Raw genomic sequence first — 18788 nt, forward strand, 5'->3', positions numbered from 1 at the left:
AGCACATTTAGCAGCACAGCGCTTTCCATGACGATGTTCATATAAGGATGTTTATGTTAAAATGCAGGCAATCACAAGGACAAGTTCTATTTGACAGTAAGAAAAGGACAGCAAACATTAGGGGAAATATTCATTAGAAAAGAGGAAACAAACAGTGAGAGAAACTCATATGGTATAAAAGCTAACTTGAGAGTTCAAAGATCAAGGCTTAGAAATATTTCATTTAGATTAGCTTTGTTTAGAGGAACATCAAATTGAAAGCTATTCAATTTTAAATGTGAGTGAACATTTTTGTAAAGATTATGTTCTGAAGTGCTGGTTTTGAGTTTAGCTTTTTTTTTTTTTTTTTTTTTTAATAGGAACACGAAAAGATTTTGTATGAAAAAAATACACAAACAATTAGAGGACACAGTATATTTACAGATAATTCATGGTTTATTCTTCCTCTCTACCTCTTATAGTAATGGGTGCAATTTGAACACTAAAAAGAAGGAGAAAAGAGCTGAAAAAAACCCTTGAATGGTATCAGATAGAGCAGGCACTTGACCCATGAGGAGAATTAGCTACTGAATTGTTTCAATTTGACCTTTGTTAGGGGAAGGTATCTGAATGTTTGAATTTTTAGTCAAGTTGCTAGCAATGAATAAAGATAGACTCTCTGCCACAGAAGCCAAGAAATCAATAATGATAGAACAAACTGAAGTAAGATTTCTCCATAAAAATCCAAGACGAAAGGAAAAATTATAACATCATACAAGATGAGATCGAGAAGAGCAGGAAGAGTCAAGAGTCAAATGTTGACTAAGGAACACTTCTCTGAATCAGAAGTAAACAGGAGTAAAACCTTTTCCAAGTATAGGAGAACAGTTTCATGCTCAATAGATTGAAGCAAAAAAACTTGGAGTGGATTATACATCTGTCCAGACAGACCCTGAACACTAAATCTGAACAATGTTTTTGAAGAGCTTCCTCCCACCCCAGGCAAACATATTCAAGTTCAGTGCTCTTTCATTAAGAGACCAGATAGAATTACTCTGAAGAGTAAGTGCAGAAAAAAAACCTTGAAGGAAGTAAAAAAGGAAAATATATTTCTACAATTCCTTTAGGTGATAACTTAAGCATTTTGCAACACAAGTTTTTTTCCCCAAGTTATTTCCCAAAACCTGGAATTGCAACCAGTGCCATGTGGAAAAACTGCTAAATTGGGTTCCAAAGAAATGAAAGTGTGAGCAATCTGTTTCCAAAAGGGTCGTAGACTGCCTGAAATATTTTTGCACCCAGAGAAGCTTACCAGAAAATCTGGCATTGGCCCTTGATACCTTTCAATGCAAAAATAGTCCTTCTGAGATTTACTACAGAAACCAGTTACAGTGCCATGGAAGTCTGATCGCATTTACCTCACCACGTTGTACAATCACAGTGGTGCTCCATCTCTACTTATTTTTCTTCATTGTAGATGAAAGTTATGACTAGGTATTGAAGTCTTCATTAATGGGAGGATTTCAAATCCCCCCACACCTTTACTTCTGACTCTGGTAGGTGGGAGACTAGAGTATCTTATTTTTTTTTGATAATTCTTTATGCAACTAGGCATCTATGATCATGATCCAAAAATTTCTTTAAGCTCATGATCCTTTAGAGATGAGGAACACTGACATTTGTCAACCAATATTAGTAAAACAGGAGATGCAGATTTACAAATGATATTTTGTATTTTTTTTTAATTTAAATGAAGCATTGTAGTGTCAAACTTGAAAAGAATAGTCACTGAAAAACAAACAAGAACAACCAAGTTGAGAGCCAAGAGACTGCAGATGCACTTGTTTTCAATGAACAAGATGCAGTGGTTATTTTTACAATCATTTATATGCCTGGTACTCTTTTCCCACCAAACTCCCATTTGCTACAACCTAGAAACTTAAAACAGCATTTCAGAAAGAACAGCTTTCCCCAGCTGCCTTCAAATCTGTTTCACAGCTAAGAAGGTAAAATAAGCTAGCTACCACTCTAACCCCACCTCAAGCACATGAGCAATCACATAGCAAGCCACAGCCTTGCTGGGAAGGGGATGAACAACCTAAGCCTGAGCTACACCAGGCAGAAGCTGGTGTTAGTATCAGCATTCCTGTTTCCTAACTAGGTGTAATGAGTGCTACTGTCAGCAGCTTTAATTATTTAGAACTAGCTTTTCTCCAACATCCCAAATACATCAGACAACTCTAACTGTTGCTGAAGCCTTTTTCCTACTGATGGCTTGTACAACCATTGTCCCGTTGTTCACTTAGTTTTCCTTCCCATGAACAAGCACACTGGAAAGCAAACCATTTATGGTACATTTATGATGGAAGACTTACTACCCCAACAGGTGGAGCCTGAAGGGATGAGCAGGCACAAAGAGGGCTGAAAGGCAGGAAGTGCATTTTGTCATTTTGCTCAGCTTAGAGTACCCCATCCCCCAGTATCTACTTCTACTCACTAGAAAATCTCTTAGTTTTAAAGATGCAAGAATAAACCTAAAGTTACTGCCCACTTCTCAAATCACACAGCCATTCCATGTCTGGCATAAACAGTACAGACTATATGCTGGAAAAAAAAAAAAAAAAAACCTATCATAAGTCTCTAGCAGTGCAGAAAATATAATCTAGAAATGTGTTTCTGCTGTCATCCTAAATTAAAGATTAATTTTTTTGAGAGGAACAGAAATGAAAGCAATGTGAGTATCCTCATATAGACAGATGCATTTGGTAGTGGTATATATCAGTATACAGGACTAACAATTGACATCCTTGTATCATAACCACTGTGAACACTGAGGGTAACCATCCACACACGTGGTATCTTTATTTCACAAGATTAAAGATACAGTACAAAATGAATCTGTACATCTTTCTATTAACAGAATTTGTTTACACAATTATATTACATTTGACCAGCCTTTATACTGATTTTTTTTAAATACAAAATAAATTTACAAAACTCCTACAATAACCTTAAGAACTGCAGCTGATAAAAACAAAGGGTTCCCCCAATAATCCCTATTTACCATATGCATTTGCAGTAGTTCTCAAATCAAACTAAATCTTCTTAGTTCAATATTCTCTGAAATAAAAATAGAATTTCAGTTTGTTGCCTATCTAAAAACGAAGCAACTTGCAAAGGTGAGTGCAATCCCCTGTAATAATTCATTATAGGCCAAACTTAGCATATAACAGGTGGACACTAGATAATGCATAGTCTTAAAAGTCCTTTCAAAGCCATGTTTTAATATTCTTGTCCAAAGAGAATAACAACATGTTTTATTTTCTTTCTTGCAAATTTAATCAAAGAACAGCTGTTGCCTTATGGAAGATAACTAAAAAGCAAGTAAAATTGTCTCAAGAGTCTCTTTGGGGTATTTATAATCAAAGGCTGTATCTTCCATTACATTGTCCTATGATGGACAATATAAAGGAAGGAAAAGTATTAACAGACTAAACTGTGTCAAATTGCAGAGGTAAGAACTAGAATCCTGTTTTCGAGGAAGTTCAATGTTATTTTTTCAAACTGCAAGAAAAGCTGATGTGTCTGATTAATAGTTTTGAGATGCTGAACAATTTTTTCCCCTCAAATCTTTATCTTTCCACCATTTTTCTACATGCAGAGCTCCTACTGACAACATTTACTGCTCTCGTTCCATTCTCCATGCAGGGAGAGAAGAGGATGTGTTTGGGAAGGTCAAACAGGCTGGCTCTGACCTACGTTACTACCAAAGAATACAATTCTTCCATTCAAATCACATTGCACGTTCCTAGGAAGGCATCCCTTAAATAGTTTCCCCTCTAATCTACTCCTGCCTATAAAGTGTAAGACAATGTGCATGCTACTAGAAGGGAAGACCACTTCAGTAAACTGAACAACCCAGTTCCCATAGGAAAAAAAAAAGCTGTTTGATAATTGAGTGCACAACACAAGAAACATATTGCTAGTAAGAGCTACATACGCTTCCTTCAAAATGCAAGTTTCAAATAGACCAGCAAGGGATTGTCAAAAAAAAACCTTAAGTGATGTTCTAAACAGATTTAGGAAATGTATTCACTTCTTTAATCCCTGAGTGAACTTTCTACTAAGTACCTTTCTACTACTACCACCACACACCTTCAAATGAATGTCATCTGAAAAAGTTAAGTGGTAGCAACTTGGTGGAAAAGAGCAGGAGGAGGACTTCCTTATCGCTTCTTCAAAAAGCAGTTCTTTAAAGTGAAACAACTTGGTGATCTTAATTTTTTTTTTTTTTTTTTTTTTTTTTTTGCTGATTTCTTGGATGTAAAATGCAACAGTTTAGTGAAAAGTCAGCTATAAGACTCTCACACAGCAGCAATGATGAGAGATTTGCATACAAGCAGGATAGTTAAGAATTTAGTTAAACACAAGAAAAAGAATTTTAAGATTAAAAAAGCTGTAACAAATTTGTTAACATCCTAAGAAACCAACATCAATGAATTAATGGTAGTTAACTGGAAAACAGCTTCCATACAATTTATTCATGCTGAACTAAAAAGAACTATTAAGTGACAGAGGTAAAAATACTTTAGAGTAAGTGTTCAGAAATCATGGATATTTCAGAAATGTAGCTGGAGAGTGCTGTACATTTTAGACACTATATTTAAGTTCAATACTGTTCCATTTGCTAATGATTTGGACTGAAACACGACATTCCTCTATCACACATTGCATCCCTCCAAACAGAAATGAAAGATTTGTCTGCACATAACCAACATAAGCACCTTGAAGTACCAAGAAGCTCTACCTATATTTTAATACTAATCATTGATATTTCAGTTTCCAAAAGAGTGGATTTCTTATCCTTGTTCTCAAACTACAGATATATTGTGCAATGGTCTCCTTATAAATGCATTAGGGTATAAAACTATATAGACATCTCAGTTCTACAGCATATTGATATGTTGCTGCCAATCCACTGGAAAAAAGCTTATGTATGAGAGGAAGTCTATAACCCTTTAAATGCAACAGATTTAATTAGAAAGCAGGTAAGACCTGCTACTCTCTCTATTCATATTTCACTCTGCTTTAAGACAGCATATTCAGAGGGTTTAATGCTAATATAGAAACAAATATTTAATGTCATTGAACAGACAGGAACAGAAACATAGATGTTTCTTGCCCCACAAAGCTATTCCTTTCCTCCCCCAGATTATAGTTCAATGAAAAATAATTACTAAGTCAAAACTCTTACTGCAGTCTAAAAAACATCAATCCACAGATCGTTTCTTTACTTCCATTAGAAAGCTTCTGCACTGACCCAGTGACACAGCAAGAGGCCATAGACATTCAGTTTCTTGTCTCTCTAGATTTTCTTGTTACAAGGGCACAGCCATTCAGGTATGTCATTCTAGCCCTCCAATATACACCAAGGACAAGAGAGGTATGCCCCAGCAAAGCACTGCTGTGAGCTATTAAAAAAAAAAAAAAATTAGCCACATTTTAGCATTACTGACGTAAGTTCATGTCACTTTCTACAAAGTTTGCTACTTGGGCATAAAACAGGTGCATGAAAAAGATACCACATCCATTTCAGCTGCATGAACATCTTGCACAGTGCACATCACTTATAGGACTGTTAAATTAGACTCAAAACTTCCACCTCTAAAAACAAAAAAAGCTGACTCACTAGGACTTCTGCCTCAGTCCTTTTTTCAATGTCCACACTAATACTGGTGATTTCTGCAGTCTTGACTCAGCCTCTCTTTAAGTGCAAGATTCAGCTATTTAGGAACACTACCAGCTTGTAATCCTTTTTGAAATAAGGACAACTTACACACAAGCTCCAAAAGTTGTAGAAAAATGAGAGGTCAGGGCACTGTGTATATTTTTCAATCGACTGGCCTTACACACCCAATCTGTCCCAACCCACCTCCTGGGCTATGTACTGACTGCTGACAATTGTCTGCACTAAGGTTAATGAAGGAAAATAATTACAACAAAAGCACAAAGGCAGTGTGATTTGTTTGCTAGCTTAGTTGTACAGATTTTATAAATAAACAACATTAAATCATCCAAGACAGCATAGAAGATCAAAGTGTGAGAAATACTAAGAAATAAAATAGGAACTGCAGAAATACTTGTGATACTTTGGATGTATCTGAACATAAGTACATATTGCCCTAATCTTTGAATATTTTTGGCTTCTGGGACTTAAATTAGCCATACTTTTTTTTTTTTTTTTAATAGGTCAGTGCTATCAGGCAGGCAAAACCTTCCAATACTAGTTTTCTGCTCTCTCTAGGAGATGAGAAGGACTTTGAATAAAGAGGAACTAGATACAGCAGGCAACATTTTTGTAGTAGCACACTTGTGCTTCCATGAAAAAAGCCATAGTGTTATTCCATTGGCACTGAAATAACATTCAAATCAGTTTCAAAAAGAAGTTTCTTATCCCTGAAAAAAGGCATCATTCTAAGCAGCTTTCAGACTTTTTTTTTTAAAAAAACTTCTTTGCGCCTCTTTTTTGGGGAGGGATCGTTAATCCAAAGTCCTAAAGTCCTAAATCACAATGAAAAACATTCCTGTTGAAAAAATCCAGTTCTTTCATTGAGGTTCACGTTGCTATTGTGGTGGTTGATGCTCTGGTGGTGGTTCTTGTTGAGGCACAGCTGGCCGCAGTCCTGCTGGTCTGGGAATTGCCTGATGTTGCCTTTGTCTGTAAGCTATTACTGTCCCCAGAAGCAAGGCGATGATGGTCATAAGGTAAAGATCCCACTCAGGCCCCAGCAGCTGGTCCATGTCAATATGTGAGAATACTTCCCTGATCTAAGAAACAAGAAGTCCATATGACCACATTAAAGAGCAAGAATGAGATATTACTTTGATTTTAAATTTGACTTAATTTTTTCATGAACAAGTGTCAATTTTTAAGACTTCAGTAGCTCTTTCCCACTCTAAAAAGTAGTAGTCACCTCAGTGACATCCTTAATTTCCGGGAATTAAATGTTCATATGAGCCATGTTTTGGAAGATGAGTTATTCTAAAGGCAGAGCTCCTTGCTACATAGCTTTGTGACTTTCAAATACGTAGCATTAAAGAACACAGATAATTTAAATCTAAATGGGATACGTAACCATACTATTTGTCTTCAAGAGGAAGAAATACCAATATACAGAGGCAGCAAACTAATCAGTCCAGCCAAACTGTAGGCCATCCGCAGATGCCAGTGAACAATAGAACATTAAGCCTCAGGATGTTTGTGTAGTATAATGCTGAGGATCATGTAGATAAGGTACAGCTAAGTTTATCAGCCAAAGTGAGTTACTGTTAGTTTTGACCAAACTGCTTTTACATTGGACTCTAATTTGCTTAGGCATTCGTCAATACACAGTTGATACACACTGACCTAATGCAGAGACATTGCCAATTTGTCTGTATTTGCAAACATGAAACTTGGAATATAAGTGTTCTGCATAATAGGTTCTGTTAGCGTACGTGGATATTTGCTTGATCAATTTAGAATATTTTGATTGCCCCCATCAGAAAACCCTAGTCCTAGACTGAGTGTGGTCAATCTTATCTGGATTGCTAAATTTCAGTTTGCTGTAAGTAGGAATAACTTCCATACCATTTGAACTCACCAAGTAATCCAACAGGCAGTAAGATACTAGAATATTGATGATTTCAGACACTACATGGAGAAGTAACCTAAGAATTTAGCCAAGTATTTCAGTGCCATCATTCAGCACAAACTCTGAACAGTGGCTAGTCTATTACATAGAATCTCTTCAAAGAAATCAAACCGGACTCAAGGGCGGATTGTTACAGAGAGTAACAAATTAGAGCTGCAAAAAAGCACTTTTTCTTAAACAATGATCATGTCATTGGAATCATCTGTTTAGCTCCGATAACAGGTGCTCATGGATAAGAACAGTCAAATAGGCTAGGGAAATTCTCTCCAAGGGAAAAATAGCACAGTGTTGGCTGGACACATTGCAGTTTTATACAATCGCAAAAGTAAGGCAGGCAGCTTGTAGTTTCAGTAATTTTCTTACTGTTTTTAATTTTGCATTACTTACATTGATGTCTCGTACATACTGCAAGGAGTAAATCACTCCAAGCTTGCAAAGTGCTAGGAAGACAGGAACTTGAGCATCTGGGCTTGCTTCAGCGGCCATGTCATAGAATCGTTTTGCAAGGTGAATGTCCTATGATTAAGCAAATTTAAAACTTAAGTTTTAAAGAAACAGGCGACCATAAAACCTAGAGCTTTTTCTATTTTATACTATCACTTAGAAATGAGACTATTTGTTGAATTAACAAAAAATATTTAATAAGACTTCCCTTTACTTTTCTCTTCAAAGATCAGCATCCCTCAGAGAAAAAGGGGGAAGCTTTTATTTGAGGATGAAACTATAACTGATACCAAAATTGAAGACCATAAAGAGAGTAGTATTGATATAGTCAAGCCATGCACTGCAAACTATAAAATACATATTTAGTGATCACACTACATCTCCAATGCCACACTAAGCAAAAACCAGAGAAAACAGAAGTCATGCAGAAGGGCATACCAGTTTCTTCTCCCAGCTATACTATGACTGTTGCAGAGAGCTGCCAATTTCTAGCCATCTCTGCATGTACTCTCAAATTACGTATAATCCTTACCCAAATTGACATAACTTGCATTTGTGACAGCAGCTTAGCAAAAGCATAAGCACAGATAGTTGGCAATTTTAGAATGAGTTTGTCTTAGTGTGTTTTCTGCTGTAGAATTAGGGTAAGAAGGGGACTGTAGTGAGAAGAGATGATATACGTAGTTAAAAAGTTTGCCTTTCCATTTTTGGTTCTGCAAAGTTTGGACATTTAGATATAAGTCGCCTATGCTCATTTGGGCTGAGCATAGGGCTGAGAGTAGAGAACTCTAAGTCTGTGTAAGCTCAGTCAGATACTTAAAAAAAGAAAACTCCAGGTCTTCACAAAGCACGCTAATTTTAGAATTTTATCCTAATTGTGTAATACCTTCATTTTCTGTTCACTGATAGCAAAGCTTAGTGTCATAGCAAGTGAAGATAACAATATGAAAAGATACACATTTGGGTATCTCACACACTTCAGTATTTTAGTTCAATAGAACAACTCTGAATACTCCTTAAGCCTGGGAAGTCTGCCTTTTGAAAGAATTTTTAAATAGCTCTTTATCTCCCTGGTACTATGCTAACATCAGTACAGAGGCAGATTCTAATCATAGTTCGCTTTATTTCTACTTAAGCATGCATTGCATTCTGCTTACATGTTTTTCATTTTCTCTTGATAGATAAGTGAGAAGCGAAACTCATGAACTTAATACACATGAAGAACTGAAGTATCATGCCAAGTCTTAGAAGTCAATGAAAATGTTAAATTATTTTGAACAGGCTGTTCATATATGCAAACAACATTCATTCTCAACAGCTGACTCAGGAGCTGGACTGCATAATAAATCAATGAAAAGCAAGTGTATAACAGTTCATGTGTGTGAAATTTCTGAAGGGGCTTAACGTTTGGCATGGAACTGGTATTAAATATACGTAGGTGGTTTTTATAAGACATGCAATCCTTTATCTAACAAGAAAAAAAAAACATTTACTCAGTAAGTAAATATTGAATAAGGCAAAGGCTGTATGGGGACAAAAGTGAGGAATACTGCAGTTGTCCAGGATTATTCAGAATGAACAGTGACCTGAACTGAAGCCATGCAGGCATTTCATTGATCATTTTCTCTAACTCTGGATTGCTTGCAATTTTATTATGCTGACAGAGGTAGGGAGAGCAGAAGAGCACACAACCTGTTCTTCAGTAGTGTAAATTCCCAATCTGCTAGATACTATAGTACTATACACTATGTCCCTTCCACAAACCTCTGGCGGAAGAACAGACTTCAGTTATAGACATCTGCTTCATGAAGCTTCAACTGTCAGTTATTTTCAGAGATGCTCAAAATACAGTAGTTTCCATTCTAGGAAAGTCAAATATTCTTTTGCTTCACTCAAAAATTCAATCTTTGTCTTTTCCAGAGAATGTAAATTCATTGTCTCAATTCAGTCTTATCTCATCAGTAAGAATCTATCTCAACTTGCAGTCCTAGTCTTTTTGGACTCAGCAAAAAAAACCTGACATACCCAGAATTCCTAGACTGGTTTCATACACAGAATTTCCTTGCCTAGACATTGAGTGCCTGCCTCTTGAATGAGTCCATTTCCAATACAGTCCAACTCTTCCTTCTGTAAGGGATTTATATGAAAGCATTATTCAACTAGATAAAGCAAGGCTGCTTTTGCTCATCTGAGAGAATATAAGCCACCCTGCACTCATTTCAGATGTCTGGGTGCAGCCATCTCCACCGCAGGTTGAAGAATACTCAGTGCAAGTGACAGTGTCAGAACACACTCTTCTCAAGTTCTTGGCTGTTAATCCATGATGTAACAACATTTTCCAAGTATTTATTATTCATTCTAAGTTGCCTTATTTCCAAGGCAGAAGCAAAAGGAACACTTTTGTGGTCCGTGCTCAAAACCAGGAAGTTAGATTTTTAAGAAAGAACTCTCAGCTTCAGTACGATTATCTTAAGCTGCAGCCTCATTTTCAGAAAAAAAATGGCTGAATTGTTTTTAGTTAGGAGTTTGAAATAGGTATAGACTCAACTGCAAGTTTCCTAGCTTTGAGAAAACAGTTTAAGAAAAAAGTTCACAGAATCACGGAATGGTTGAGGTTGGAAGGGACCTCTGGAGATCACTTAAGCCCAACCTCCCTGCTCAAGCAGGGTCACCTACAGCACATTGCACAGGGTCATGTCCAGGAGGACTTTGAATATCTCCAGAGAGGATGACTCCACAGCCTCTCTGGGCAATCTGTTCCAGTGCTCTATCACTCTCACAGTGAAGAAATTCCCCCTCACATTCAGGTGGAACTTCCTGTAGTTCAGTTTCTGCCCATTGCCTCTTGTCCTGTCGCATGGCACTACTGAAAAGGGTCTAGCCCCATCCTCTTGACACCCTCCCTTCAGGTGCTTATACACATTGATAAGATCTGTCTTCTCTTCTCCAGGCTAAACAGGCCCATCTCTCGCAGTTGTTCCTCATAGGGCAGGTGCTCCAGTCCTCTGATCATCCTTTTAGCCCTATACTGGTCTCCCTCCAGTAGCTCTATGTCTCTCTTGCACTGGAGAGCACAGAATTGGATGCAGGACTCCAGATGTGGCTTCACCAAGTCTGAGTAGAAGGGCAGGATCACCTCCCTCGACCTGCTGGCAACACTCTTCCTAATGCACCCCAGGAGACCATTGGCTTTCTTGACTACAAGGACACATTGCTGGCTCATGGTTAGCTTGTCCACCAGTACTCCCAGGTCCTTCTCTGCAGAGCTGCTTTCCAGCAGGTCAGCCCCCAACCTGTACTGGTATACATATTATATATGCTGGGTTATTTCTCCCTAGATGTAGGACCCTGCACTTGCCCTTGTTGAACCTCATGAGGTTCCTCTCCACCCAACTCTCCAGCCTGTCCAGGTCTCTGAATGGCAGCACAGCCTTCTAGGGTATCAGCCACTCCTCCTAGTTTGGTATCATCAGCAAACTTGCTGGAGAGGCACTGTCCCTTCATCCAGATCACTGATGAAGTTGAACAGGATGGGACCCAGTACTGAGCCCTGGAGCCACAGGCCTCCAACTAGACTCCTCACCACTGATGACAACCCTCTGAGCTCTGCCTTTCAGTCAATTCTCAGTCCACCTCACTGTCCACTCACCTAGCCTGCACTTCCTGAGCTTACCTAGGAGGATGTTGTGGGAGACAGTGTCTAAAGCCTTGCTGAAGTCAAGGTACACAATGTCCACTGCTCTCCCCTCATCTCCCCAGCCAGTCATTCCATCATAGAAGGCTATCAGACTGGTTAAGCAGGATTTCCCCTTGGTGAATCCATGCTGACTATTCCTGATCACCTCCTTTTCCTCCATATGCTTGGAGATGACATCCAGAACGAGCTGTTCCATCACCTCTTCCTTTTCTGTATCCTTCAACACCAGGGCACCCACCCCATTCAGTACTGGGCCCACATTTTCGCAGTCTTCCTTTTGCTACTGATATATTTGAAGAAGCCCTTCTTATTGTCCTTGACATCCCTTGAAAGACTTAGTTTCAAATGGGCATTAGCCTTCCTCATCGCATCCCTGCATACTCTGAACACGTTCTTATAATCCTCCCACGTGGCCTGTCCCCTCTTCCACATTCTCTGTACTTTCTTCTTCTTCTGAGTTTTTCCAGGGGCTCTTTGCTCATCCATGAAGATATCCTGCCCCCTTTGCTGGACTTCTTACTCATAGGGATGCACTGCTCTTGAGCTTGGAGGAAGTGATGCTCAAATAATAGCCAGCTGTCTTGGACACCTCTTCTTTCTAGGGTCCTAGCCAATGGGATTCTTCCAAGTAGCCCCCTGAAGAGGCCAAAGTCCACTCTCCTGAAGTCCACGGTTGTGATCCTATTTATTGCCTTGCTTCCTCCATGTGGGATCCTGAACTCTACCGTCTTGTGGTCTCTGCAACCAAGGCTGCCCTTAACCTTCACATCTCCAACCAGTCCTCCTTTTTGGTTAGGACAAAGTCCAGTAGGACACTCCTCATTATTTGCTCCTCAGCCTCCTGTGTCAAAAAAGTATCAATGCTCTGCAGGAGCCTCCTGAACTGTTTATGTCCAGCTGTGTTGTCCTTCCAACAGATCTCAGGGCAGTTCAAGTCCCCCAGGAGAACTAGGGCCTGTGATCATGAGGCTACTTCCAGCTCTCTATGGAAGGCCTCATCTACTTCCTCCTCCTGATCAGGTGGCCTGCAGTAGACACCCACAACAGTGTCACTTACGTTAGCCTGCTCTTTAATCTTTTCCCATAAGGTCTCGACTGGCTCCTCTTTTACCCCTAGGCAGGGCTTGATACGTTCCAGTTGGTGTCTCGCATAAAGAGCAACTCTACTACCTCACCTTCCTGGCCTATCTTTACTATAAAGCACATAGTCATCCATGACAGCATTCCAATCATGTGAGTATCCCAACCATGTCTCTGTAACTGCAATGAGATCATGGCCCTGCTACACACACACATCTCCAGTTCCTCCTGTTTATTCCCTGTGCTGCACGCATTGGCATACAGGCATTTCAGAGAGGCAGCTGTGCATACAGGTTTCCCAGGAAGGGGGGTAAGAGGGTCCCCCATAGCCATGTCTCATCTGCACTTCCCTAGCTGTATGGACCCACTGGAGGCCTCCCTACTTCAGCTGTGTTTTGTTGACTACCCTGTCAACATATCTCTCCCTTTACCCCATCCTTCCTAGTTTAAAGCCCTCTTTACCAGAGTGGTCAACTTGTTGGCAAAGATATGTGCCTCGCTTCAGGTGGATCCCATCTCTCCCTATCAGTTGTTTATCTTCAAACAGGGTCCCATAGTTATAGAAATCAAAACTGGTTTCTTGCCAACTTGTCAAACTTGCCAACACCAGTGGTACAGCCAGTTAACTTGGAAAATCAGTCTACACCTTCTCCTATCCTTGTGCCTTACTGGCAGGATTGAGATGATCACCTAGGCTCCCAGACCCTTGACCACCATCCCCAGAGCTCTGATATCCTGTTTCATGGTTTCCAATTGCCCTTGGTATCATTAGTGCCCACATGGAAGAGCAAGAGAAGGTGGTAGTCTGACATGTGGACAAGCCTTGGCAGTCTTTTGATGACATCTCATAACCAGTTCTAAATAGAATTTGAAGATAGGCTGAGAAATAATTCTGCTTGCATACTATACTACCATCTCTGCAGCTAGGTCATTAAGCAGTTTTCAAATGTTGATTGCTGCTGCCACAGTAACAATATAGACCTAAGACCTGCCATATACTGTTCTGAGTTTTTGCCAAGAAAAAGAATGGTCTTTCAATAGATCAATAAGGTGATGTGTACCTACACAAAACTAGGTGTTGAAACTCATTAAAAGAAAGAAAATGAAACTGTTCCTTAAAGTGCCAGGCAACCCAAAAGATATTACTAAACTCATTCATTAATTGTATGGATTAATCATTAATACAATATAGGCTGTTCAAAATTAGCATGCAAGTACAAATGACTTTAATATCTACAATAGTATGATATGCAGGGTTTACAGGATTCTACAAATCTTAATTCTTCACGAGTAATAAACAATAAGTTTAAAACTTAAACTTAAAACTGCCTTGTTTTAGAGAATGTAGTTTGTAAAGCAAATTACAGACTAGCCTGATTTGAAAAACCATAGCTAACAATCACATTGACATTAGTGTGTCTGGTTTATCACTTGAAGATGCACAGAGCTAAGATGTTTTCAAAACATCATAATGTAGAAAACAAGTTTCAGAGAAGAATAACCTTGTGCTAAAACACTTTGACTGTGGAATTGATCTGCATCCATTCTGTTACACTTCAGAGCCTTGAGGGTACCATTCAAGGATATTTTAAGACTGTTTTTTTTTTTTTTTTTTTTTTTTTTTTTTGCCAGTCTTCACAATTCTAGACAATTAATTTTTTCCCTATGCTTCATTTTCTAATATACCTAAGTGTAAAGTAGATATACTTATCCATCTGTTCCTGGAGAACACACAGAGAGATGTTAATTTTAGTTAAGCATTTACAAGTACCCAAAGTTCAATACTGGTTAAGGCCTTTGTCTAGCATTAGCAAATGCCCTTTTATTTCAGGGAACTACACCATCAGTTTACTGCTTACTCACCTGCTTGATGCCCAGCCCCTTCTCATGCATGTAACCTAGATTAAACATCGCCTGGGCACTGTGCTGCTGCTCTGATGCCAGTCGATAGTGAATAAATGCAGTTTCATAATCAACATCAGTGCCAAAACCATAAAAGTGGTAATCTCCAAGTTTAATTCTTGCAACAGTATATCCTATAAATCAAGAAACATCAAAAACAAAAACCACACAACAGAAAAACACCCCCCCCCCCCACACACACAGATGGCAAAGTCTTTAATTTCACAGGAAAAATGTTTTAAGGACTTTTGAAAAAAGTATTCCTTTCCAGTTTGCACAGACCAGTTCCTTTTTCCTCCCTCATGTAAACAGCTTTTCCAGAAATAGTTTATATAACCAAAAACTAATTGTTTTTTCCACCAAAGTGATAAAGAGAAGGGTCACAACCCAGCAATCTCTGCAGCATTCCTACTTTGGAATACTTAATCATCCTTTACTTTTTTGCAAAGACAAGACTAGTTCTACAGACTTTTGTGCAAATCTTTAGGCTCCTTTGCATGATACACTTACTCAATAAATAGATAATAGACAGACATTAATGTAGATGCATGCACCTGTGTGAAATTTAGACTTCACACAGATGTTTAACGATGAAGTTTAGCTTTGCTTATTTTTTGATAGGGTCATATGCCTAAGCTTAACTAATGCATAAGCTCTGTTTCACTGCACATCAAGGCTGCATTCTTGATCACTGAGCTTTGCTTGCTTTGAGTGGGAAATTGTATCTCTTAATTGATCACAGGAACCAAAATCACAAAGGGTATTTACAGCCATTTTTCAGAGTGAATCTGTTCTTAGAAAAGTCAGTTTCAGTATACATTCATCCTACTGTTCAATACTATTCTATAATTCCCTATAGAATAGCAAGAGTATATATACAACATATATACACCAGATCTACACACTTGTGCTTCCTTTTATTCTTCAGAGCCTCAAGATTGCAAGTATACTGCAATGACATGATAATTACCAATAGAATGACGAATGGGAACTAACCTATGCAGAATATAACTAATGCTGAAAAACATACGTCTTCCTCTTCTTTGTTTCATAAACAATTAAACATTAGTGGCTCTACTAAAAATAACTTAATTGGAATATAGACATTAGTTTATGAAAACTTGAAGACTGCAGAGTATGTATTTGTGTGTAATTACTGTAATTACTATCCACAATGAAGGAGACTATGAACAAGGCAAGGACAGGTAGATGTGGAACAAGTCACTTAAAATATTTTATCTAGTTTGCAGTGTGAAAACTTGCTCGCATGCTGCTCAAGGATAAGAGCAGACTCTGCTTAGCTGAACTTCATGTCAGCTGGATACAAGGTAAGTATACTGTTCTGTGAGACTAAATCTTATTCCAAGAAAAAACAAACCTACAATATTAGTAACAAGAAATAGATAGTATCTATTACTGGGTACACTCCAGCCTAGTTAGCATCAGACAGGATACCTACCTTGAGAAGCTGCTCTATTCCAGTGAAGCAAGGCTCGAGGATAGGTTTCATTTTCTCCTACTATGCTAGCTTCTTCTAGAGAAGAAAAGAATTCAATTAATGAACACAGTATGTACACAGAAGTTACAAGAAGGCCAGATCATTAAAATCTGTTTGCATTTACAATCTGCTAAAATGAATTAAAACTTAAATAATCTGTGCTACAGCAGAAACAAAATTCAGCCTATCTGCAACTAACAAACCCTTCATTTATGTCTTTTCTGTCTCTGGCCCACATTGGGCTATGAACAGCCAATCACATCACTGCACACCTTCCCCCAAAATATTTCTAGACTGAGTAATTTAGAGCAGTTTTTACACTGGCTGTTACTTTGCTAGGATTTAGACTGGTGGCCAGTTCAGTACCTTGATCACAAAGGTGCAAGTGGTTTACAGACATATTTTCACCTTCCAAGTTCTACGACAAGCAGTATAGCTCCTTCTGTAGATTCAGTATGTTATCTTCAGCAAGGACTTTAACCTTCTGACAAAGGCCTTTAATTTTTACCTGCAAAACCTGAACGACTATATTTACCACTTCAAAGAGCACCAAGAAACACTGTTTTGTAGATGTTTACCTTGTTACAGAGCTCCAGAAAGCATTTACACTTAAGTTCCTCTACAGTTTCCATATATAGTCTAGTAACTTGTAAGTGTGGGCAATCATTAACACTTAAAATGAAAAAAAAACATCCCTCAACTAGTTTTCTTCAGAAAACCGCACTAGCAAGCAATGTCTGTCCCATGCTTGAGCGCACAAACCTCTCAGCACTTTAAGATTTTAAAGTCATTCATATAAAAATGCTAACATGTTACTAGTCTTACTGCATAGAAAAAGATGTTTAAACTGTTCCTTATAGCAGATTAGAAATTAAGTATGATGTAACAAATTGAACTTCCTGATTATTTTGAGTTAAAAGTACTTATTAACAGAGGGTTGAGTAGTATATAGTCTTCTTTATAGGGGTTAGATTTTTCAGTATTTTAATTGTGAAAAAAAATAATAGATCATAAATAAATCTTAAGTTAGTCTTCTTTAAGAATTCATATAATCTTACAATTTTCTCACCCTTTTCTACTCCAGGAGATTCTGAAGCACTGAGGAATACCAGAAGATGCAATTCTCACAGAATCTCAAGAGCATAAAGATCAGTCTGACAAAGGTCCACCCAGACATAAGTACTAATTGTACACACTCTGGTCTGGCCGTCTAGAAAGCCAGACTAGTCAAAAAAAGAGGCTTAAAATTCTTAACAGGACAGACTGTATGCTTTATACAGCAATGTTACAGCTACTTCAGAACAGAACTTGTTTTACTTGTTTGTGTTGTAAGCTGTAATAATTTTAAAATAATCTCCAGTGGAGATATAATTATATTACAGTAATGACAACTGAAACCTGAAGCCAGAGAAGATGCTAAATTTTCTGCAGGAACGACCTCAAAGTGATGTCACTGCTATAGCTTGTTTAAATAAGAGTCGCTGAAGCACCTTTGAAAAACAATAGTTAGAAACTAAGATACTAGATTAGCCTATTAGACACCAGTATTTGATTTTCATATTAAAGATACAAAGCTTAGTGCCTTAGGGCATTAAATCAGAGAGCCAGACAGCCTAAAATATTGGTTTTTTAGTTTCTGGAAAAGATTTATTATTTGTACTTCCATTGTTTCCCCATGATCCTGAACTTTAACAAATCTTAAATCTAGCTGCTTAGTTTCAGTGAAAGAGAATGAGAAGCTTTTCCAAGTCTAACAGAACCAACTATCTGGCTCTGTTTCAAATGTAGAACAAGTGGAAAAAAAGAAGTACTGAGAAAAGCAATGACAAAATACAGAATAAATGAAAGAGAAGCCTGTGTACATAGCAAAAGAACAAAAGTAAAACTAATATTATTCCCTACTTTTTTGATTTAAAATAAAAATGTAAAAACTCTTTAGAAAGTCTGGGAAGCAAAACCACTGTGCAGACATCTAACACATTCTCTCATTATTCCACATTTCCCAGAAATGAGAATTTAAACATATACTATCTTTTAAGTCAGAATGTTATCCTTAAAGGTAAAGACAAAACTCACTGCTTCACAGTGTAAAGAGCAGGAAGAGGGACACAAGTCTCACTTAAAAGTACTAGCTTACAAAAGCTACTTAAATACTGATATTAAGCTATTTAAGTATTTTGATACTAGATCCTTACTCTGATCCAGTATGAAAGCAGCATTGCTTTGCGCAACTTCATAGCCTTGTTCTGCCAAAAGAAGATACTGAACCACAGCAGAATTTGAATCACCATCTTTATAGCTGTTGTAGGCAGTCATAAGTCTTTCAGACCAACGTCCTCGCTCACATACATTCTTAAACAACTGCAGAGGAAAAACACACAAGAATGGTTGTCATAAGTTCAGAAATTTAGATTTTGCAAAAGCACCTTTAATAGCTGTTCAAGGTACTTAACATTTCAAAGGGAAGGATAGATACAGAACCTCAGTGCTTACG

The 18788-nt window shown here is 38.0% G+C and overlaps 1 protein-coding gene across 1 annotated transcript in view; it reads right to left on the reverse strand.

Moving 5' to 3' along the window:
* Positions 1 to 2816: 2816 nt before the first annotated feature.
* The window catches only part of SEL1L (SEL1L adaptor subunit of SYVN1 ubiquitin ligase), a 38847-nt gene continuing 22875 nt past the window's right edge, over positions 2817 to 18788 (reverse strand). The window contains exons 17-21 of the mRNA XM_062576934.1: positions 18490 to 18655; positions 16256 to 16330; positions 14758 to 14930; positions 8061 to 8189; positions 2817 to 6807 (exon numbers count right to left, since the gene is read on the reverse strand). Of these exons, the coding sequence (XP_062432918.1) occupies positions 6604 to 6807; positions 8061 to 8189; positions 14758 to 14930; positions 16256 to 16330; positions 18490 to 18655 (747 nt within the window). The 3' untranslated portion in view covers positions 2817 to 6603. The remainder of the gene's footprint in view (positions 6808 to 8060; positions 8190 to 14757; positions 14931 to 16255; positions 16331 to 18489; positions 18656 to 18788) is intronic.

Source organism: Rhea pennata, chromosome 5 (assembly GCF_028389875.1).
Source record: "Rhea pennata isolate bPtePen1 chromosome 5, bPtePen1.pri, whole genome shotgun sequence".
NCBI lineage: Eukaryota > Metazoa > Chordata > Aves > Rheiformes > Rheidae > Rhea > Rhea pennata.